The sequence below is a fragment of the Protopterus annectens genome, chromosome 6.part0, assembly GCF_019279795.1.
Source record: "Protopterus annectens isolate FY-2018-M chromosome 6.part0, PAN1.0, whole genome shotgun sequence".
NCBI lineage: Eukaryota > Metazoa > Chordata > Ceratodontiformes > Protopteridae > Protopterus > Protopterus annectens.
The window spans coordinates 1,572,144,427-1,572,168,440 of NC_056737.1; the positions used below are offsets into that span (position 1 = coordinate 1,572,144,427).

The window sequence follows — 24,014 nt, forward strand, 5'->3', positions numbered from 1 at the left end:
ATCTTGAAAAATATGTTCATTAGTCGAGGTTATCCAGAATGTTTAGTGCTTGATTAAATGGGTGAAGTACAACACAAGAGAAGAATGGTTACGTATAGACCTATCCTTTCAGGTGAACATAAGACGAGCCTTACACACCAGAGTTTGGAAGAGGTTTCATTACCTGGTGAGGGAGTTGTAACAACTGAAACTGAAATTAACATTTCGGTTAATGGTAACAATCAAGGTAACGAAACAATAAGAAGTTTCATCACAGTGTATAGTTTGGAAGCTGGGAAGCTGAGGGGTATACGAAACAGGAATTGGAATCTTTTGTCCACAGAGAAGGAATTTGTTGAAAAGTTAGGTAATTACCCCACGTTGATTTTTAAGAGAAGGAGAAATTTAAAAAACATTATAGAAGTGAAGAAGAAACATACACACAGAATAGATGGTACATACAAGTGTGAAACATGTAACTATTGTAAATTCATCTCAACTGGTGATAATTTTAATATTGGAGGGAAAGACTTTAAGACCAGGGGTAGGTTCAACCGTGATTCTAAATCAGTGTTCTACTTGTCCTCCTGTCACTGTTGTCCTGCGTTTTACATAGGCAAGACTGACAGGAGGCTAAAGAAAAGGATATATGAACATATTTATAACATCAGGAGGGGGAACACTGTTAATGCATTGGCAAAACATTGTAGTGAGAATTCTACTCAGTTTCTTGTTCAGAGTGATTGATCAAGTAGCCTTTGATTTGAAAGGAGGCCCCCAACAACTATTGTTGGAGAAGCGTGAATTGATTTGGCAGTTGAGGTTAAATTCTTACAGCCCCCCAGATTTGAATGAGATTGTATCACTAACATGCATTTTAAAGTTAAGAAACCTTTTGCGTTAAGGGCATCAGTTTCTTAAAAATTAAAAATTTTAAATGTAAACAGGTTATTTATTACACTTTATTTTTTTTATATATTATGTTTGTTTGATGTATGTACTTTCTAGATATATGTATATGCATTTATTATATATTTCTTATATTACTTTTACATTACTTTTTTTATATATCATCTGTTAGTTGAAGTGTAACCAAGGGTTAATTTCATTGTGGGAGGTTCAGAGTGTTTTTCAGCTGCGTTTTTTATCAAGTTTTGATAGGCTGGTTGTTTGTGATGACATAATTTAGAAGGTATTTAAAGTTTTATTGTTTGTAATGCATTTTGTCTGATGAAGTCTACCCATTTGTCTTGGTAGACGAAAAGCACTTCACTTTTATTGGAATAAATTATGTGTTTGCACCTTCAGTTTACGGAGCCTCTTCATTCACTTTTTGGAGTTAGTATTTTTTGTTTGGAGGTTTTTGAATACATTTGTAGATAACTGGATATGTGTGGCTATCATAAACTGTCCTGTGGACTCCCAGATCCTAGAAGAGGATCTATATCACATACACACACACACACACACACACACACACACACACACACACACACACACACACACACACACACACACACACACACACACAACTACCATGTTTCTATGATAGTTAACAGGCATGTTATCATCTTTCTCTATACCTCCCTTATTATGCCCATCATTTAACATAATATCCCATTTGACATGTACATGTGCAAACACAAGACCCAACTCAAAAGCACATGATCCAACTTAAAAGATCACAATACTTTGTCACTAAGAAAATCAGTGGCCTGAGTACTACATTGTATGCAGAACCCCCTTACAGATCTAACCCTATTCTCATTCTCATGCAAACACCTACAAGGGGTTTGCTTAAGCTTCAGTGTCTTAAATAACCATGTTGGCTGTGATCTTCACTAAATTTCCAAAATATGCAACACCACAAAAGCAGAAATAGAGACTTAAGCTTCCATTGTACCATAAATATTACATGTTGGAGGGATAGATTCCCATCCAAAGAATCTCCCTACTCTGAAATAGAATTCTCCTCCATATCGAACAAAGCAACTCCATAACTCTCTTTAAACATTCCTTAGATGAATGGATGAGAAATTGCAAATACACCCATGGATGTCCACTTTACGCCTTCTGGAAAGTGACAGCATGTAGTGGGCACTAATTTAGCAAAGCTACAAATGATCCACCCAGATCAACTGCCTACTAATAATCTCTGAGCCTATATCATATAATTTCATATTATATAGTATAAATCACACACACACACACACACACACACACACACACACACACACACACATATATATATATATATATATATATATATATATATATATATATATATATATCTACTCACCCTCATGACCTTTAAATTTGTGAGTGCTTGGTAAAACTAGTGATGTAGTAGGATACATGATGGGTACACAGATCACAACTAGTGTTCTCCACCAGTTTTTAAATATGCTTGCACGTGGCACAGTGATTCCACTAATTGTTTCAGAATTGGGAGACAATATGTTTAACGACCTATCAACATTTATTTTAGCAATTAAATGATGCATAGCAAGCTTGTTCACTTTTGGTTATGTATGCAATTTTGCTTGCTAACCTGAGTTAAACTAAGTAGTAATCTTTTCCATAAGCGCTCATTTCAGCCATAGCCTTGGCTAGCATAAACATTTGACACTGTAACCTATGTATTTTATAAATAATTATTGTGTTTTAAAAATATATATTTACAAATGTTTATAGCAGTGTGATGCCCATGCACTGGCCCAGTAGTCAAGGTGCCTCAATTCTCACCACTAACACCAGTGAGGGGCGTCCACATTGGGAGGATAAGTATACTCACAGTAAAGTACAGTTTCCCTTAAAAGCACAAAGAGATCACTGTCAGTCTGGGGATGGTTTCTCCCTTTCTCTCCAGACCCCTAGAAATACTCCCCACTGGCACAGCTATAGGGTTCAGATCTCAGCTGAGTAGACAAGCCAAAACCTCCAGTACCCTCTCGGTCCAACCAGTGCTTCATGTTCCTGCCCAAGTAGCTGACACACACATACTTTGAGATTTGGTTTATACACAAACTCACAGACACTCCTGGGGAAGGCTGTCACAGGTTCTCCAGCTATAAGATCTAGATCCTACTTACAGAGCAAAGCAAGTGCTAGTGAGTTGTTGTCAGCTTCAGAACAAAATACAAAATGCCATTCTTACTTTCTGAGATAGCCCTTAAATTGATAATACACATTACTGCTGAGTCATTTCAGATTACATAATTCTTGACACTTCTGCTTAAGTTTCCCAGGCTCACAGAACTTAACATTTAACATTTCTTTGTAATCTGCACCTGCCAGGAAGCCACAGCAATAAAATAAACTTTACATGTAAAACCTAGTAATTATCTCTGTCTTAGGACAATAGAAAGAATTTCCTAGCCCCAGACATCCTGTCTCCTAGGTTGAGATCACACAGTCATAAATTCTGTACTTATCAGCTTTCTTCCAGCAGGGTGCACTGTGGTTATATTTTTGAAGCTTAGCACATAACATAGTTTTCTTATATTTGTGAAACCAGCCTGTGGATCATATTAATATTTACGACATAGAATTATTTACAAAATTCTATCTGGCTGAGCTGGCAGCCCCTCAGTTTTTCACATTCCCCCCCCCCCCCGAGAACTCAAGCTAGTTTTTCAAGTGTCCCTTGAGAAATGTTGCTTGAGAGGGTTGAGACTATCTGGGTATACCTTACCCCATTCCCTGTCTTGAGATCCCATCTGTGTTGGCATTGCTAGTCCCACTTTGGTGCTACACTGACATATCATATGCTTGCAACCCTAGACTCCACCTTAGCAACTTGGGATTTTGCTGGCTGGCTCGATGTAACAATGTTAGGGGATTGTGATCTGTAACTACAGTGAATTTACTTCCATACAGATAAGGCTGAGCTTTCTGTAGTGCCCACACTATGGCTAGGCATTCCTTTTCTATGGCTGCATAGCATTCCTCCCTGGGTTCAAGCCTAAGACTGAGATAAACCACTGGGTGCTCTTCTCCCTCTGGAAGAAATCTGGCTAAGTACAGCCCCCACCCCATGCTTCAAAGCATCCACCTGCACAACAAATTCTTTGCTGTAATCTGGACTGGCCAACACGGGGGTCCTCCCAAAGCTTTTTTAAGATTTTGGAATTCCTGCTCACATGCTGTGGTCCACACTACCTTATCTGGCTTGTTTTTCTGTGTTAGGTCTGTGAGGGAAGCATCTATGGTATTATAACTGGGAACAAACTTTCTGTAGTACCCTGCTGTCCCTAAAAATGCCCTCACCTGCTTTTTGGTAACAGGTGCAGGCCATGCCTGAATGGCTTCCATTTTGGCAGGCTGTGGCCTGATCTTACCACTCCCAAATCTATGTTCCAGGTAGGAGACCTCTGCCATACCCACCTGACATTTGCTGGGCTTAATTATCATCCCTGTCCTCTGTAGTCTGCCCAGCACCTCCCTGACATGCTGAAGATACTCTTGCCAGGAATGGCTGTAAATGGCAATATCATCTCGGTAAGCAAGGGGGAACCCTCCTGCTCCTACTAGGATATGATCTACCAGCCTCTGGAAAGTTGCTGGGGAATTTTTCATCCAAGAGGGCATTTTTGTGAACTCATACAAGCCAAAAGGAGTCACGAAGACTGACTTTTCTCTAGCACTGGGAGTCAAGGGCACCTGCCAGTAACCCTTGGTAAGATCAATGGTGGTAAGATATTTAGCTCCACCCAGCTGCTCTAGGGCTTCATCTGTCCTAAACATGGGGTAAGCATCTGACTGTCTGTGACTATTTCATTTCCTGTAGTCCACACAGAAACTGATGCTGCATTCTTCTTTGGCACCAGCACCACTGGGGAGGCCCATGCACTGTTGGACTCTTGAATTACCCCTAGTTCCAACATTTCTTATATCTCCTCCCTCAGAGTCTGTTTCACTCTCTCAGGCACTCTTGGGGGCTGCCTAATAGGCCTTTGGGGTCCTATATCTACCTGGTGCTGCACCAGGTGGGTGCACCCTGGTTTCCCAGTGAACATGTCCCCAAACTCCTGTAACCCTGCTCAGATTTCTTGAACCTGGATAGGAGATAGCTGCTGAGACATTGCTACCCCTTCCACTGAGGTGTCAGTCTGAACCTCACTGAGGTGATCAGTCACCAGATCTCTCTCAGACTCCTCCTGCAATCCACTGCAAATACTCAGCACAAGAGTCTCCCTATCACAGTAAGGTTTCATCATGTTAACATGGTACAGTTTGTGTTCCTGCCTAGCAGCTCCACCATGTAGTTAACATCACTGACCTTCCTTACCACCTTGTAGGGTCCCTCCCAAGCTGCCTGCAGCTTGTTGTGTCTGACAGGAATGAGAACCATTACCTGCTGCCCTACAGCATACTCTCTAGCTTGAGCACCCCTGTCATACCAGACCATTTTCTGCTGTTGGGCTTCTGCCAGGTTCTCCTGGGCCAAGCCCATGAGTTCCCAGAGCCTTGTCCTGAGGTTTAGGACATATGCCAAAACAGACTCCTTGCGATATTCACACTCACCTTCCCACTCATCCTATGTCCATACAGCAACTCAAAGGGTGAACACCTGTCAATTCCTGGGGAACCTCTCTGTAAGCAAACAGATGGGGAAAATATTTGTCCCACTCCCTCTTAAATTGGTCTGCAAATGCCCATAGCATGGACTTGAGTGTAGAGTTTAACCTCTCAATAAGACCATTAGTCTGGGGATGGTAGGGGGTGGTCTTTAGTTGCTTCACCCCACAGTACTTTCACAGACAAGCCAGAAGGTCTGACATAAAATTGGCACCTCTGTTAACCAGTATTTCGTTTGGGGAACCTACCCTGCTGAAAATCTCTAACAAAGCATTTGCCACCTTTTCCACCTCAATGGAGGACAAAGACACTGCCTCAGGGTATCTTGTAGCATAATCTACTGCTACTAGGATATAATTTTTCCCTGTAGAACTTGGAGTACTCAGATGCTCAACAATATCCATAGGTACCCTCTCAAATCACTCCTCAATCACAGGCAAAGGCATCAAAGGAGCTTTCACCTTGTCTCCCGCCTTGCCCATCTTTTGGAACTACTCACAGGTCCAGCAGTACCCTGTTACATCTCTGGAAATTCCTGGCCAATAGAAGGTCTACATAATATGTCTCTTTGTATTTTTTATGCCCATATGACCTGCAAAGGGAATATCATGGGCTATGGCTAAAAGTGCCAGATGGTAGGCTCTAGGTACTACTAACTTCTGTATTCTCTCACCATCTAGCCCTCCCTCAGGGTTCCACTCTCTCTACAGTAACCTTTTATCCCAGTATACAGATTCCCCCTTCCCTTGAGAATCAGGTACCTCACTAGCTACCTGCCTCAGGCCTTGTAATGGTGGGTCTGAAAGCCTGTCTCAATTTTCTGTTTGTAACCCTTCCTAGCTTCCCTTCCACAGGAAGGCTGGTATATCCTGACAGTGGTGCCTAACTGTCAGCTTGGGTACAACTACTCACCTCTACCCTCGCAGTCACTCTGTCCAAGGGAACATCAGTACCCACAAGCAGCTGTGGCTTACCTTCAGTCTTACTGCTGCAGGGTAACTCCCTCCCTGAAGTATCCACCTCATCAGTCCTGGCTGCAAGTGTGCAGTATGTCTGGGTCTCTCCCAGGCTACCAGACCCACATGCTTGTCTCCAACCCTGACTGCATGTAACTGCATGAGCACATGGTACTGCATTATCAAAATCATTCCCTATCAGGACATCTGTAGGGATATCCTCAATCACACCTACTTGCTGACTTCCTTTTCCACCCACCCAGTCAAGCTGAACCCTAGCCAAAGGTATTTGGAATGGAGTCCCTCCTAAAGCTCTGATTGGAGTAGACTGCCCAGGCAAGTAGTGCTCCTCAGTAACAATTGCAGGCTTCACAATGGTTATGTCAGAGGCTGTGTCTCTCTTAGCAATGGTCTCTTTCCCATTCACTACATTAGGATATAACATCTTGTGGTAGTTTGGTTCCCTTGTTGTCTCAAGACAACTTAATGTTGGCATTTTGTCATTCCCACTTACTTGCTCTCTCACCTTTTGTTCCCCACCTTGCCTCCATGGACATCTATATGCCACATGGCCCCACTGGTTGCATTCAAAACATTTAACCCTAGGTCCTGGATGTGTACCTTGAACTAGTGGCTTCCCCTGCTACTGTCAGATTCTGTTGGGGCAGTCTGGGTTCCCCACCATGGGTTCCTTTAGACCCATGAGCAGCACCAGGTGTCCCATTCCTGTGCAGTGATGCCCTGCTTGCTAATTATAGGTCTCCCTTATTCCCTAACACATCTGAAGTAGCACATTTTCTATCAGCTAACCAGATCCTCATGTCCTCAGGAAAAGTGCTAAGGGCTTGTTCCCTTACCAAATGGTCTGCTAGCCCTTCAAAAGTGGTGACCTGATATCCACTCACCCACCTATGAAAATAAGTGTTCAGTTCAGCAACATATTCACACACACTTTCATCTGCCTTGCGTCTATGCTCACAAAACTTTTTCCTATAAGCTTCAGGCGTTAGCTTAAATGGAGTATGGGGGTCAGGAACTGTACTCAGAGCCCTTGGTCAACATTATACTGTTTGCATACCATCTCAACCATATGAATAAAACTATCAGAATTATCCCCCCATGTAAACCGTGGAAGAAGTTTACTGACCTTTGTTGCTTCTGGGGTTCAGTTACTCCCTTCTCCATTACCTCCATGACTCTTGCGAAGAGTCAGCATCTCCTTTTCATGTTGCCTCTGTCTCTCCTTCTCCTCAGCTTCCAGGCATAGCAGTTTCTCATTCTCTTCACTGTCTTGACACCTCAGTCTCTCTGCTGCTTCTGTTTCCAAACCCTTGGCCTCCAACTCAAGTCTCTTTAGCTCCAGACAGATTTTAAAATCCTCTGTAGAAAACTTGAGCTGTCCATTCTCTGAGTGTTGTACATCTCCACGGCCAGTCTGATCATCCTCCTGGTTGCTAGTCTTGGATGCCGCTGTAACTAAAGTTGCAATCATGTCTGCTTTAGTCAGGTTTCCATGCACCAGTCCTTTAGCCTGGCACATCTCATCCAACTGGCTCTTTGTCAGCTTGCCATACTCATCTGCTGACATGCTTGCCTGCTCTTTCTAACTAACTAAGCTAACAAAAGAAATAAAACAATTGTGATCTGAACTCTGAATGTTCACTGCATGGCTGATTTATAATACAAAAAAACCCTTCAGTGATCACTGTACACAAGCTACAGGAATTCAGTATCCACACCACTAAAAGCCAATTAGTATGTGATGTGGGTAACTCACCACTATCAAACAATTAATATTTGATGTGGATATCCTACCACTGCCAAACAATTAATATGTGATGTAAGTGCACTGGCCCAGTAATCAAGAAGCCTCAATCCTCATCACTAACACCAGTGAGGGGCATCCACACTGGGAGGATAGCAAGTACACACATAGTAAAGTACAATTTCCCTTAAGAGCACACAGAGATCACAGTCAGTCTGGGGCTGGTTTCTCCATTTTTCTCCAGATCCCCAGTATGATTCCCCACTGGCACAGTTATAGGGTTCAGATCTTAGCTGAGTAGTCAAGCCAAAACCTCCAGTACCCTCTCTGTCCAACCAGTGCTTTGTGTCCATGCCCAAGTAGCTGACACACACACACACTTTGAGATTTGGTTTATACACAAACTCACAGACACTCCTGGGGAAGGCTGTCACAGGTTCTCCAGCTATGCCCCTTTCTGCCCAGACTGTATGGTAGTACCACCTGCTACCAACTACTCTTATCAGCTACTATAAAGGCCCTTAACAAAGGAAGTCCAATTCTACTGTGCAATGTTACTATTATTCAAATGGCAAGGGTGACCAGAACTTTTTAAGGATATTTAGGAGTGGCCTATACAGTGTCATCAAATACACAATTAAAAGGTTTAAAAATATTTAATAATAAATAAGAAAAATACAAGACAATACTCATTAATTCAACACAATGGCATTAGAGAGTTTAGAAATCACAGGAAACACTTTAAAAATATTATAGGACAGTCTGATATAAATATAGAAAACAGCTGGACTAATCTTGCTATTTCTATCTATCTCTAAGAGAAATACTAAGATCGAGATCCTACTTACAGAGCAAAGCAAGTACTAGTGAGTTGTTGTCAGCTTCAGAACAAAATACAAAATGCCATTCTTACTTTCTGAGATAGCCCTTAAATTGATAATACTCATTACTGCTGAGTCATTTCAGATTACATAATTCTTGACACTTCTGCTTAAGTTTCCCAGGCTCACAGAACTTAACATTTAACATTTCTTTGTAATCTGCACCTGCCAGGAAGCCACAGCAATAAAATAAACTTTACATGTAAAACCTAGTAACTATCTGTCTTAGGACAATAGAAATAATTTCCTAGCCCCAGACATCCTGTCTCCTAGGTTGAGATCACACAGTCATAAATTCTTTACTTATCAGCTTTCTTCCAGCAGGGTGCACTGTGGTTATATTTTTAAAGCTTAGCACATAACATAGTTTTCTTACATTTGTGAAACCAGCCTGTGGATCATATTAATATTTACGACATAGAATTATTTACAAAATTCTATCTGGCTGGGCTGGCAGCCCCCAGTTTTTCACATTTCTCCCCCCCCTGAGAACTCAAGCTAGTTTTTCAAGTGTCCCTTGAGAATTGTTGCTTGAGAGGGTGAGACTATCTGGGTATACCTTACCCCATTCCCTGTCTTGAGAGCCCGTCTGCATTGGCATTGCTAGTCCCACTTTGGTGCTACACTGACATATCATATGCTTGCAACCCTAGACTCCACCCTAGCAACTTGGTATTTTGCTGGCTGGCTCGATGTAACAATGTTAGGAGATTGTGATCTGTAACTACAGTGAATTTACTTCCATACAGATAAGGCTGAGCTTTCTGTAGTGCCCACACTATGGCTAGGCATTCCTTTTCTATGGCTGCATAGCATTCCTCCCTGGGTTCAAGCCTAAGACTGAGATAAACCACTGGGTGCTCTTCTCCCTCTGGAAGAAATCTGGCTAAGTACAGCCCCCACCCCATGCTTCAAAGCATCCACCAAGACAACAAATTCTTGGCTGTAATCTGGACTGGCTAACACGGGGGTCCTCCCAAAGCTTTTTTTAAGCTTTTGGAATGCCTACTCACATGCTGTGGTCCACACTACCTTATCTGGCTTGTTTTTCTGTGTTAGGTCTGTGAGGGGAGCAGCTATGGTATTATAACTGGGGACAAACTTTCTGTAGTACCCTGCTGTCCCTAAAAATGCCCTCACCTGCTATTTGGTAACAGGTGCAGGCCATGCCTGAATGGCTTCCATTTTGGCAGGCTGTGGCCTGATCTTACCACTCCCCAATCTATGTTCCAGGTAGGAGACCTCTACCATACCCACCTGACATTTGCTGGGCTTAATTATCATCCCTGTCCTCTGTAGTCTGCCCAGCACCTCCCTGACATGCTGAAGATACTCTTGCCAGGAATGGCTGTAAATGGCAATATCATCTCGGTAAGCAAGGGGGAACCCTCCTGCTCCTGCTAGGATATGATCTACCAGCCTCTGGAAAGTTGCTGGGGAATTTTTCATCCAAGAGGGCATTTTTGTGAACTCATACAAGCCAAAAGGAGTCACGAAGACTGACTTTTCTCTAGCACTGGGAGTCAAGGGCACCTGCCAGTAACCCTTGGTAAGATCAATGGTGGTAAGATATTTAGCTCCACGCAGCTGCTCTAGGGCTTCATCTGTCCTAGACATGGGGTAAGCATCTGACTCTCTGTGACTATTTAATTTCCTGTAGTCCACACAGAAACTGATGCTGCATTCTTCTTTGGCACCAGCACCACTGGGGAGGCCCATGCACTGTTGGACTCTTGAATTACCCCTAGTTCCAACATTTCCTATATCTCCTCCCTCAGAGTCTGTTTCACTCTCTCATGCACTCTATAAGGGGGCTGCCTAATAGGCCTTTGGGGTCCTATATCTACCTGGTGCTGCACCAGGTGGGTGCACCCTGGTTTCCCAGTGAACATGTCCCCAAACTCCTGTAACCCTGCTCAGATTTCTTGAACCTGGATAGGAGATAACTGCTGAGACATTGCTACCCCTGCCACTGAGGTGTCAGTCTGAACCTCACTGAGGTGATCAGTCACCAGATCTCTCTCAGACTCCTCCTGCAATCCACTGCAAATACTCAGCACAAGAGTCTCCCTATCACAGTAAGGCTTCATCATGTTAACATGGTACAGTTTGTGTTCCTGCCTAGCAGCTCCACCATGTAGTTAACATCACTGACCTTCCTTACCACCTTGTAGGGTCCCTCCCAAGCTGCCTGCAGCTTGTTGTGTCTGACAGGAATGAGAACCATTACCTGCTGCCCTACAGCATACTCTCTAGCTTGAGCACCCCTGTCATACCAGACCATTTTCTGCTGTTGGGCTTCTGCCAGGTTCTCCTGGGCCAAGCCCATGAGTTCCCTGAGCCTTGTCCTGAGGTTTAGGACATATGCCAAAACAGACTCCTTGTGATATTCACACTCACCCTCCCACTCATCCTATGTCCATACAGCAACTCAAAGGGTGAACACCTGTGAATTCCTGGGGAACCTCTCTGTAAGCAAACAGATGGGGCAAATATTTGTCCCACTCCCTCTTAAATTGGTCTGCAAATGCCCATAGCATGGACTTGAGTGTAGAGTTTAACCTCTCAACAAGACCATTAGTCTGGGGATGGTAGGGGGTGGTCTTTAGGTGCTTCACCCCACAGTACTTTCACAGACAAGCCAGAAGGAGTGACATAAAATTGGCACCTCTGTTAGCCAGTATTTCATTTGGGGAACCTACCCTGCTGAACATCTCTAACAAAGCATTTGCCACCTTTTCCACCTCAATGGAGGACAAAGACACTGCCTCAGGGTATCTTGTAGCATAATCTACTGCTACTAGGATATACTTTTTCCCTGTAGAACTTGCAGTACTCAGATGCTCAACAATATCCATAGGTACCCTCTCAAATCACTTCTCAATCACAGGCAAAGGCATCAAAGGAGCTTTCACCTTGTCTCCTGCCTTGCCCATCTTTTGGCTTTATGCACAGGTCCAGCAGTACCCTGTTACATTTCTGGAAATTCCTGGCCAATAGAAGGTCTACATAATATGTGTCTTTGTATGTTTTATGCCCATATGACCTGCAAAGGGAATATCATGGGCTATGGCTAAAAGTGCCAGATGGTAGGCTCTAGGTACTACTAACTTCTGTATTCTCTCACCATCTAGCCCTCCCTCAGGGTTCCACTCTCTCTACAGTAACCTTTTATCCCAGTATACGGATTCCCCCTTCCCTTGAGAATCAGGTACCTCACTAGCTACCTGCCTCAGGCCTTGTAATGAAGGGTCTGAAAGCCTGTCTCAATTTTCTGTTTGTAACCCTTCCTAGCTTCCCTTCCACAGGAAGTCTGGTATATCCTGACAGTGGTGCCTAACTGTCAGCTTGGGTACAATTACTCACCTCTACCCTCGCAGTCACTCTGTCCAAGGGAACATCAGTACCCACAAGCAGCTGTGGCTTACCTTCAGTCTTACTGCTATAGGGTAACTCCCTCCCTGAAGTAACCACCTCATCAGTCCTGGCTGCAAGTGTGCAGTATGTCTGGGTCTCTCCCAGGCTACCAGACCCACATGCTTGTCTCCAACCCTGACTGAATGTAACTGCATGAGCACATGGCACTGCATTATCAAAATCATTCCCTATCAGGACATCTGTAGGGATATCCTCAATCACACCTACTTGCTGACTTCCTTTTCCACCCTCCCAGTTAAGCTGAACCCTAGCCAAAGGTATTTGGAATGGAGTCCCTCCTAAAGCTCTGATTGGAGTAGACTGCCCAGGCAAGTAGTGCTCCTCAGTAACAATTGCAGGCTTCACAATGGTTATGTCAGATGCTGTGTCTCTCTTAGCAATGGTCTCTTTCCCATTCACTACATTAGGATATAACATCTTGTGGTAGTTTGGTTCCCTTGTTGTCTCAAGACAACTTAATGTTGGCATTTTGTCATTCCCACTTACTTGCTCTCTCACCTTTTGTTCCCCACCTTGCCTCCATGGACATCTATATGCCACATGGCCCCACTGGTTGCATTCAAAACATTTAACCCTAGGTCCTGGATGTGTACCTTGAACTAGTGGCTTCCCCTGCTACTGGCAGATTCTGTTGGGGCAGTCTGGGTTCCCCACCATGGGTTCCTTTAGACCCATGAGCAGCACCAGGTGTCCCATTCCTGTGCAGTGATGCCCTGCTTGCTAGTTATAGGTCTTCCTTATTCCCTATCTCATCTGAAGTAGCACATTTTCTAACAGCTAACCAGATCCTCATGTCCTCAGGAAAAATGCTAATGGCTTGTTCCCTTACCAAATGGTCTGCTAGCCCTTCAAAAGTGGTGACCTGATATCCACTCACCCACCTATGAAAATAAGTGCTCAGTTCAGCAACATATTCACACACACTTTCATCTGCCTTGCGTCTATGCTCACAAAACTTTTTCCTATAAGCTTCAGGTGTTAGCTTAAATGGAGTATGGGGGTCAGGAACTGTACTCAGAGCCCTTCGTCAACATTATACTGTTTACATACCATCTCAACCATATGAATAAAACTATCAGAATTATCCCCCCATGTAAACTGTGGAAGAAATTTACTGACCTTTGTTGCTTCTGGGGTTCAGTTACTCCCTTCCCCATTACCTCCATGACTCTTGCGAAGAGTCAGCATCTCCTTTTCATGTTGCCTCTGTCTCTCCTTCTCCTCAGCTTCCAGGCATAGCAGTTTCTCATTCTCTTCACTGTCTTGACACCTCAGTCTCTCTGCTGCTTCTATTTCCAAACCCTTGACCTCCAACTCAAGTCTCTTTAGCTCCAGACAGATTTTAAAATCCTCTGTAGAAAACTTGAGCTGTCCATTCTCTGAGTGTTGTACATCTCCACGGCCAGTCTGATCATCCTCCTGGTTGCTAGTCTTGGATGCCGCTGTAACTAAAGTTGCAATCATGTCTGCTTTAGTCAGGTTTCCATGCACGAGTCCTTTAGCCTGGCACATCTCATCCAACTGGCTCTTTGTCAGCTTGCCATACTCCTCTGCTGACATGCTCTTTCTAACTAACTAAGCTAACAAAAGAAATAAAACAATTGTGATCTGAACTCTGAATGTTCACTGCATGGCTGATTTATAATACAAAAAAACCCTTCAGTGATCACTGTACACAAGCTACAGGAATTCAGTATCCACACCACTAAAAGCCAATTAGTATGTGATGTGGGTAACTCACCACTATCAAACAATTAATATTTGATGTGGATATCCCACCACTGCCAAACAATTAATATGTGATGTAAGTGCACTGGTCCAGTAATCAAGAAGCCTCAATCCTCATCACTAACACCAGTGAGGGGCATCCACACTGGGAGGATAGCAATTACACACATAGTAAAGTACAATTTTCCTTAAGAGCACACAGAGATCACAGTCAGTCTGGGGCTGGTTTCTCCATTTTTCTCCAGATCCCCAATATGATTCCCCACTGGCACAGTTATAGGGTTCAGATCTCAGCTGAGTAGTCAAGCCAAAACCTCTAGTACGCTCTCTGTCCAACCAGTGCTTTGTGTCCGTGCCCAAGTAGCTGACACACACACACTTTGAGATTTGGTTTATATACAACACACACAGACACTCCTAGGGAAGGATGGCACATGTTCTCCAGCTATACCCTTTCTGCCCAAACTATACAGTAGTACCACCTGCCACCAACTACTCTTATCAGCTACTATAAAGGCCCTTACCAAAGAGTGTCCAATTCTACTGTGCAATGTTACTATTATCCAATTTTGTGACCAGTACTTTTTATGGCTATTTAGGAGTGGACTATACAGTGTCACCAAATACATGCAAGTACTCTAAGAGATTAAATATCTCTCAACAAAACAGCCACAGTTAAAAGGTTTAAAAAATATTTAATAATAAATAATAAAAACAGAAGACAATACTCATTAATTCAACACAATGACATTAGAGAGTTCAGAAATCACAGGAAATACTTTAAAACAACATTGTAGGACAGTCTGACATAAATATAGAAAACAGCTAGAATAATCTTGCTATTTCTATCTATTTCCAAGTGAAATACTAAGATCTAGATCCTACTTACAGATCAAAGCAATTGCTGGTGAGTTGTCAGCTTCAGAACAAAATACAAAATGCCATTCTCACTTTCTGAGATAGCCCTTAAATTGATAATACACATTACTGCTGAGTCATTTCAGATTACATCAATCTTTACACTTCTGCTTACATTTCCCAGGCTCACAGAAGTTACAATTTAACATTTCTTTGTAATCTGCATCGTGCCAGAAAGCCACATCAATAAAAGATACTTTGCATGCAAAACCTAGTAATTATCTCTGTCTTAGGACAATTGAAAGAATTTCCTAGCCCAGATATCCTGTCTCCTAGCTTGAGATCATACAGTTGTAAAACATTTGTGAAACCAGCCTGTGGATCCTATTCATTTTACAATGACGTAGAATTATTTACAAAATTCAGTCTGGCTGGGCTGGCAACCCCTCAGTTTTTCACAAGAAGTTTTAACAAATGCATAATAACTGTGAGACATTATGAAAACATTATTTATAATAGGAGAAACATTATACTTGGTTTGAGCTGTAAAGTTAGATGAAGAAGTTGGTTTGGGTTCAAAGAATAAAGTGATTAAATTTATGTTGTCACTTACTGAAACTGGAATGAAGGGTATAAATCATACAAATAAGATGTGGAGAAGAGAACGCATTGTGAAAACTTAGGCTGTTCAGTTATTTGAATGCAGATATGACAGATGCAGAAATGCTTGATGTTCTGATGATGGTAATTAGATAGGTAGTCCTCTGGAGAGTTGTAGAGAGTAAAAAGGTGGGTGTGAGGGTAGAGATTAGGAGAGATCTTGGTTAGTAAGGAGGGCACTGCAAGAAGCAATGGCTTGATCAGTTTTGATTCAGACCTTTTCAGTTTGGAATGCTTTTTCTGCTGAATTCACGCAACATATTTCAAGCTATTAGATGTTGACAAGTAGTTGAGAAATAGTCCTATACATGAAATTCCAGAATCTTTGGGCTATTTTTAAAATTCCTTAGGCTTTCTTACTAATGTTCTTAACTTTCATTGATTTTTCAGGAATGTCACTGATTCTAGCTCAATATTTTGATCTTTCCCTGCTATTTTATTTTGAGACAAGCTCATAATTTTGAATTCACAAATAATGGCTGATATTAAAATCATTGATTTCTTTTACTTCAGAAGGTACATATTATTTAAAATGTACTTATTGTATCAGCTTTTCAAGTATTACTAATATATAAAAACTGTCCCTGATTTGGGATCTTTATCTCTTCATATTTAGGTCTCTGCTTGACTGTAGAGGTAACAGACTGAAAAACATGCTTGTTAATCTTATACTGCCTTCCCTTTATTGCCCATTATTAACATGGTATTACAGTCTGTCACTTTTCCAAAGCCTTGCAAAATGGCAATCGTTTTGTCATTACCAAATAAGGGAGCAAAGGATGAAGCAGACTCATGCGGGTCTATTTTTCTCTTCTTTGGTCAATCCAAAATTCTGCAAAAGGCAATGGCAACGTAACTAAAACAGACATCTTAATAGCTGTAGGAGGCATAGTACTCTGTGTTCTCAAAGCCATTTATAGATAAGAGTGAGCAAAATGACTGCTCTTGACACTAGAATGGTAACTGTCCAAAGGGGCACCTAGCATAGAGCAGTTTTGTGGGAGAGGTGCTTCTTCCAAGTTTCACCTTGGAAGTAAAGTTGCCAGGATATGGCTCTATGTGTTCTCCCTAGATAACAGTACCTACAGAGCTATGGACTCTGGTCAGCTGATTATCATTATTTTTATTGATGTAATAGAACATTGATTCTGTTGACCATAACAGGCTCTTAGGTGAACTGATACTGTGTATTCTGACAGAATGTACAAGTCAATGAACACTTACTATCTGTACTAGTCTTTCACAATAAAATCGCATTCATATCCACTTCCTATGGGAGAAGAAATACCAGTGGTGTCTGTCTTTAATCTTATCTTTTTCTCTTTGTTAATTAACTTCATCACTTTCACACTGGCACTCATGAAAAATATTCATGTTTGCAGACTTTCCTATCAGATCTAGCAATCAATGTCAGAATCATCAAACTTGATTTAATAAAGTAGCTCAGCCAAATTTACACTTAATCTAATTGTAAGGGTGTGGCTGGATTATACAAAATTCTTTGCAAAGCACATTGACATGCCATTTACAGAAAGTGAAAAGAATGTATTGATGTAAACTAATGTGCTAACAAAAGAGGCCAGGATCATAATTGAGGACCACTGCTTGTCAAGAAGAAGGATTGGTTGTAATTGTTTTTAGGTCATGTTATCTTCAGGACATGCTTATATTCAGCTGCTCCTACCTAATATTATATGCCCACCATTAGGAAAGTCCCTGGCAAACATCCCCATACACGGGAAGAAGCCTACCATCAATATGTAGTTTATCTATCAATTAAGTGTCATAAGCTTCTCCTGAATACAGTCAGAATGCCATTTTCATCAATTTGCCTTAATCCTGGAATGTCCTCCCTCCCGTAGTAAGGTAAGTCATTACTTCACTGCTGACTGCTTACTTTAGGTAGACTGCTGTATGTAAATGCTTATTTGCAGCTGTAAATGCCAATAACTTACAAGAGCCACTGGGTGTCTAACTGCTTCTAAATTAATTTTACATATCACAATATCACAATTTAAATATGATGAAAGGCAGTGATCATTTTATCTTATAAATGTTTTTTTTTCAGGTTTCCTTAATTTTAAAGTGCTGTTCTGTCATGGATTTTTTTTTTTTCGTAGTTTTGGATTGGACCACTGTAGACAAGCTGACCTACAACAAAACAATGCCTAAATAATAAATACAGGATTAAATGTATCTCTGCAAAATAAACAGTTGTCCAAATAGCCACATATTGGTGTTTTATTACAGGATTGAGTTACAGTGCACAGGGAACATATTTAACTAGACATATGTATGTGCATTTCTTTCTTTTTAGTGGTGTTTATCGGAGGAAGTGGAATGTACTACAAATCACCACCACAGGGAAACATTTTAGCAGACGTCTCTAAGTGTATTGGGGTAATGTATCAATTATTTCACACCTTCCACTGTGCTTCTCTTATTCATGGCCTTCTAATTACACTTATACTGTAAATTATTCTTTTTATTAACACATAAAGCCGTTATCAGGAATGTACTCTAATCACATTTTTAATCCTCAAACCTGTTGTACATGAAATGGCTGATATGGAGTCTCTATACAAAAGGTTTTATTTGAGTCAAGAACAATACCAGGCATTACTGTTATTAAACAAAATGTCCTGAACAAGATTCAGATTCAAAACTGACAAGTGGCCCTTACCATAATCCCAATATCCTCCATAGGTCTATTTTTTCTGCAGTACAAATTCTATAATGCTCTACTAACAGGTGTAACATAATGAGGTTGCCAGATGCGTTGTATCTGTGCATCCTAGTGATATTGCAAAAATGTTATAAGGTGCTGCCTTAAAGTCCTGAAAGCATTAGCTATCTGACTGGTATGGTGGTGGGGGGGGGGGGGTGGTATATGTCCAACTCAGTGAAAGGTATCCATGTTTGACTAGCAGGGTGAGTGTCTGGAGATGGCAGAGGATATAACAGTGAGCACCTGATGACTCTCATTTTAGAACTGCAGAGTTTGACAATCACAGAAGTACCTCATAATTAAGGCTAGGGCTATCGCTAAGTAAACAAAAGGTTACCTGGCCTAGTACTTGCACAGGCATATTAAATATTTTTAAACCACTGTTGTGAAATATATATCTTATGCAAGCCTTTCACCTCTTTTAAAGATCTTTGCCTTGGCTATCTCAAAGTGCCACTCCTATGTTATATAAAGCAGAGGTGTAGTGATGCCTTCCCTTGCTAACATTCAAGATAAAATTAATTCATAAAAATCAAAAAAGGTTCTAACAGTAGGAATATAATTTGGGACTTCCTAAGAAGACATAACACACTCATCATTTAGAAATTCCAGGACTACACATACTGAAAGATTTGGTCTCATCCTGCCTCAAACCCAGTTCACCTTCTCTTAATTTTAGGACTGAATGGGAAAATTCATCTACGTCTGAAGTTATCTTGATTTTATAGTTATGCTGTAGGTTTTATGGAACCTGTATATCATCCAGTAGTGGAAAGTGACTCATATTTTGGAAAACGATGTTATAAGGAAGCTGAAATTTAGGTGCATTGATTGCCTTCAACATTTGCTCTTCTTTACCAAGGTTCAGATGTCTTTACACGTCTATTGCTGACTGATGCCAATGATGAATAGCTGATTCATTAGCTGATACAAAATAGTACAACAAAAAAACTGGAAGTCAAGTATCCATTCTTCAAATGGTGCTATCAACACATCAAAACCAATGGAAGGCTGCTTTCCTTGCCATTATAAATGTCATAATATTAGAGTGCATGTCCTAGAAACACTGTGGTTCTACAGACAGCAGCAGCATGTGGGATATATCACCACTGATACATTTATATTTGCCTACCTCAAAAGAAGACATGTATTTACTTATCTTCTTCTGACTTGCATTTATCTTCAGCTTCAGCTGAGCAAGGTTTCTCTGCTTGATCATCCCTGGCTCATTACAACATTCCAGGTACCCCACTCACCTGACAATTATACGATCATATCAACATTATCTAACAGTTAGCACAGAGGACTAAGACTATGTGCTGCTAATGAGCTACTTCCTGAGGTTTAAGGTATGATTCCCTCAGCCTTCATTTGCCTAACTTTGTGACTCTTGAGCAAGTCACTTAACAGACAGTGCCAACAGGCCGAGTCTGAAAATAGTCCAAGCAGATCAGTGCTCTACACTGTTTAACAAATAAAAATAAATAATTTCTACCTCATCTCTTCCTAAAGTCATTAGAGTAATTACCAGCTTCTTTTTAACAGGTTTCTAACTAGAAAAGTCTCTATTTCTCACTATAGCCTAGTGCCCATCCCAAACATTTTACTAAGTGCTGGAGCAACAAAAGGATATTATCTGTATATGTCAGAGCTTATAATGACTGCCCATGTAGCAATATTCCACATTTGGATAAGCAGTGCTGTTCTTTAACATTAGCTCCAAACTTAAGTTGAAGAAATATAGGAACAGCAGGCACCCCTGCCTTGTGATGTTAAATAGCTGGAATACCATTAATAAGACTGCATTATGCATAACTGTGAATACTATGTGTTCCTACAAGCACCTTATATCAGGTGGAAATTATAACGGAACCCAGCAGTACACAAAGCATAAAATAAAATCCAACCTCATTCTGTTAGATGTTTTCTTTGTGTGTTATACCTGTCTCCATCTACCCAACATACGTTGTATATTGTACACCTATCTCCATCTACCCAACATACGTTTTATATTGTGCACCTATATCCATCTACCCAACATAGGTTGTATATTGTACACCTGTCTCCATCTACCCAACATAGGTTGTATATTGTACACCTATCTCCATCTACCCAGCATAGGTTGTATATTGTACACCTATCTCCATCTACCCAACATAGGTTGTATATTGTCCACCTATCTCCATCTTCCCAACATAGGTTGTATATTGTACACTTATCTCCATCTACCCAACATAGGTTGTATATTGTACACCTATCTCCATCTACCCAACATAGGTTGTATATTGTACACCTATCTCCATCTACCCAACATAGGTTGTATATTGAGAAGGTAAGCAGAAGCACTCCAATGTGCATTAATAAAAGTTTACCATCCACAAACCCTACCTTGCCATCACTTACCAAAATAAACCATATATTGTCCTTGTTGGTCACAGTAGCTTCACAAAAATCCATGTTGGACATCTCATTGCATGATTTCAAATACACCATAATGGCGGCCTCCAGACTAGATGATTTATACTGCTGCTGTGCTGTCATATAATTAAACAGCTGACATGGAGAGTCACTGGACCCATGTACTACACTGAGGGGATAAGATCTTTAAACATTTAGAACATCTCTTGTCTGGCAGTGGGTGCCATGAATTTTGTTCTAGTGCTTTGTTCAGCTGGAGCAGGTAGCCAGTGCCACCCCCATTATAAATTTGTTTGTACACATCTTCTTAAATACTCACAAATATAGCTCTGCCTGGTATGGCTGAGTAGCTCAGGTGGAACTGGAGGGATCTCTCATACCCAGTTCCATGTGTCATCCTTGCTTTAGACAGCTTCTTGGACAGGTACTTGTTCAGCAGTTACTTCTCCCTTGCCTATTTGATGTGTTCTCTACCCTCAGTACTTTCATTTATACCTACTGAGTGTTTTGTTCTCAGTGCTTCCATCAGGGTTCTTCTAAGTCCTTCTGAATTTATTCTACTTGTGAACCAAATTCCACTGATATATCCCCACAACCTGTCTTCAAATAATGGCAGGTCAAAAGAACCCATATAAGGGGTACCCTGGAGAACAGGCAGCCAGTACTGTGTGCTTCTGCATGCCACTTCTTAAGACCCCTTGTCTTTAAATAGATACCCGGCTGCCCTCTAAGTCTTCTCCTTATTCACAGATGGAAATGGTTCACAGTCTGATAAACCAAGTAAGTAGTCATAAATATATCTGGACTGGTGCTCTGAAACTCAGCATTACCACAGTTCATCATTATAGTGTTGAAATTCTTTTTTCTTACTGGAGAAAATAGTTCACATTTATAATAATCCAACTGTGAACAGTTTCAAGGAATGTCACTTCCTGTGAATTCAAAGCTACCTCTGTTAATTTAACTAGTTTATCAACAATTGCAGCTGTCATTAAGGGATAAGCACTTTGCTGCATGTTTGTATATTTATTTCAGCAGTATATTGCATATATTCTAAATTAAATAATTATTTTTATTTTATTTTTATTTAACATTTGTTTACTGGGAAAGTCCGACTTGGAGTGAAGCCAATTTTCAGCGGAGGACTGGGAAGAAACTCTCCAGATGCATGTCTTTCTAATCATAACATAAGGAAAAAATAATGCCATGCTTCATGACAGATTTTGTTCACCTCAGTAGACAAAATAATTTCATGTAGTTAAATGTAACCATTTTATTTTCTCCATAGTTTGCAATAAAAAATCGATGGAGGCATCGCTCAAGTCAATATCCCAAGAGAAAACACTGGCTTGACTGGGCAGAAGAAAAATATTCGGTAAAAAGCATCATAATAATTACTACAATGAGAGTCTTTGAAGCATGCAACACTAATGTCTCTATATGTGCCAAAAATGCAGTTATTAGAATGTCATGTAATTTGTTTTCTTATGTGGAAATATTCTGCTGAGATTCTGTATGGAAGATTCACTTGGTACGACGTTAGTAGCAACATATGAGGCATGTTATGTTACTGATGCATACATGTACAGACTCCTGACTATGTCATGGTTTCAGTAGCATCCCAGGAACTGGTTACAGGTGAAAGAGGAATGATAAGAAGGAGCTTGGTCATCTCTTCTGGGGGAGAGGGATGAAGGCTGCGTGCCCAGAGATTAGACTCCATGTTACTATCCCTGTGGAGACTGAAGTTTTCTAGAAGTATTTGACTTCAAGGGGACAGGGTGTTTTAGAGGATACCTGTCTCTTGAGGCACAAACTTCAGTTATGTCCACTATATGTCATCTCTTGGAACATACCGGGCAATGGCAAAGGGAAACCACTAAGACCATAAAAACAAACAAAGAAAATCCCTTTAGGAGGATAATGCCATTTCTGTACTGTTCTCATCACTTGACTCTCACCCCTAGGAGTAGTAAATGAGCCAGACTGTCCATGCCTTCTTGCCTCCCAGAACAGCAAACAGGCCACATTTGTTTGGCAAAGGGAGGCTTGGTATATACTATGAAATTAGGAACACAAAAGCTAGAAAAGGGCTTATAGAAACTACACAAACTTTAAGTTTTAGAATACAATGTGTTCTCTGAGAGTGAAATCCTAAATGGCAAAACTAATATCAAAATAAGGTTTCAATTTTATTTCTTTTTTACATTTATGAGATATTAACTGATGAAAGGACACATTTTTAATCCATTGTTGTACTTGGTCTGCTCTGGATTCAAGTCTGAAGAACTGATGGTCAAGCATTTCCCTTCTTTCAGAGTTTACCCTCATAAAAAGCACAGAGAGAAATTCCTTTGTCAAGGAGAGAAAGTCTTATCCATAATAGAGCAGGTAGATGAGGGACAAGAGTGGGCATTTGCATATGGTGCCATCATGTATTTTAATTCACAGTTGACTTCAGAGTATGCACAGCATACAGCAGTGCTAAAACAATGGATATGTACACATACACCTGCATATATTTCCTCTTTACTCAATGGCTGCTGATACATCCTCTCTATAAAATGGAGATTCTAAATTGCCATTCTGCAGTAGGCTTACAAGATAGAAGCATACAAGTATCACTAGTGCTAAAATCAAGCATGTAAGAGGCCAAAATGTATACGCAATAAGACATAATCATGATTCCATTGTATATAAGTAGCCACTTGTCTTAGGAAAATTGTCAAGCATGAAGAACAGGGGACTTTTTATTAATGCACAGTTGGACTTTAGTTGCTTCCACATGTTGTATATTCCTGGTGTATTAGTTTTGTCTTTTAATATAACATGTATGTCCCTTAAAATGGAGGAAGGCTGTCAAAAAGCTAAAAAAAAGTCAACTGAAATATGATTCCTCCTTTGTAAAGAGTATTAAAACAATCTCTGTTCTGAAATATACACATTTGCGAAAACATCGAAACATAACAGAGTGTGTAACATGTATTTTTATAAGACATAAACACTTGCACAATACATTTGAA

The 24,014-nt window shown here is 40.9% G+C and overlaps 1 protein-coding gene across 1 annotated transcript in view; it reads left to right on the plus strand.

Moving 5' to 3' along the window:
- Nucleotides 1-24,014, plus strand: part of LOC122804006 (solute carrier family 15 member 2-like) — a 748,008-nt gene that overhangs the window by 281,389 nt on the left and 442,605 nt on the right. Inside the window, exons 8-9 of the mRNA XM_044073688.1 lie at nt 18,163-18,245; nt 22,280-22,366. Of these exons, the coding sequence (XP_043929623.1) occupies nt 18,163-18,245; nt 22,280-22,366 (170 nt within the window). The remainder of the gene's footprint in view (nt 1-18,162; nt 18,246-22,279; nt 22,367-24,014) is intronic.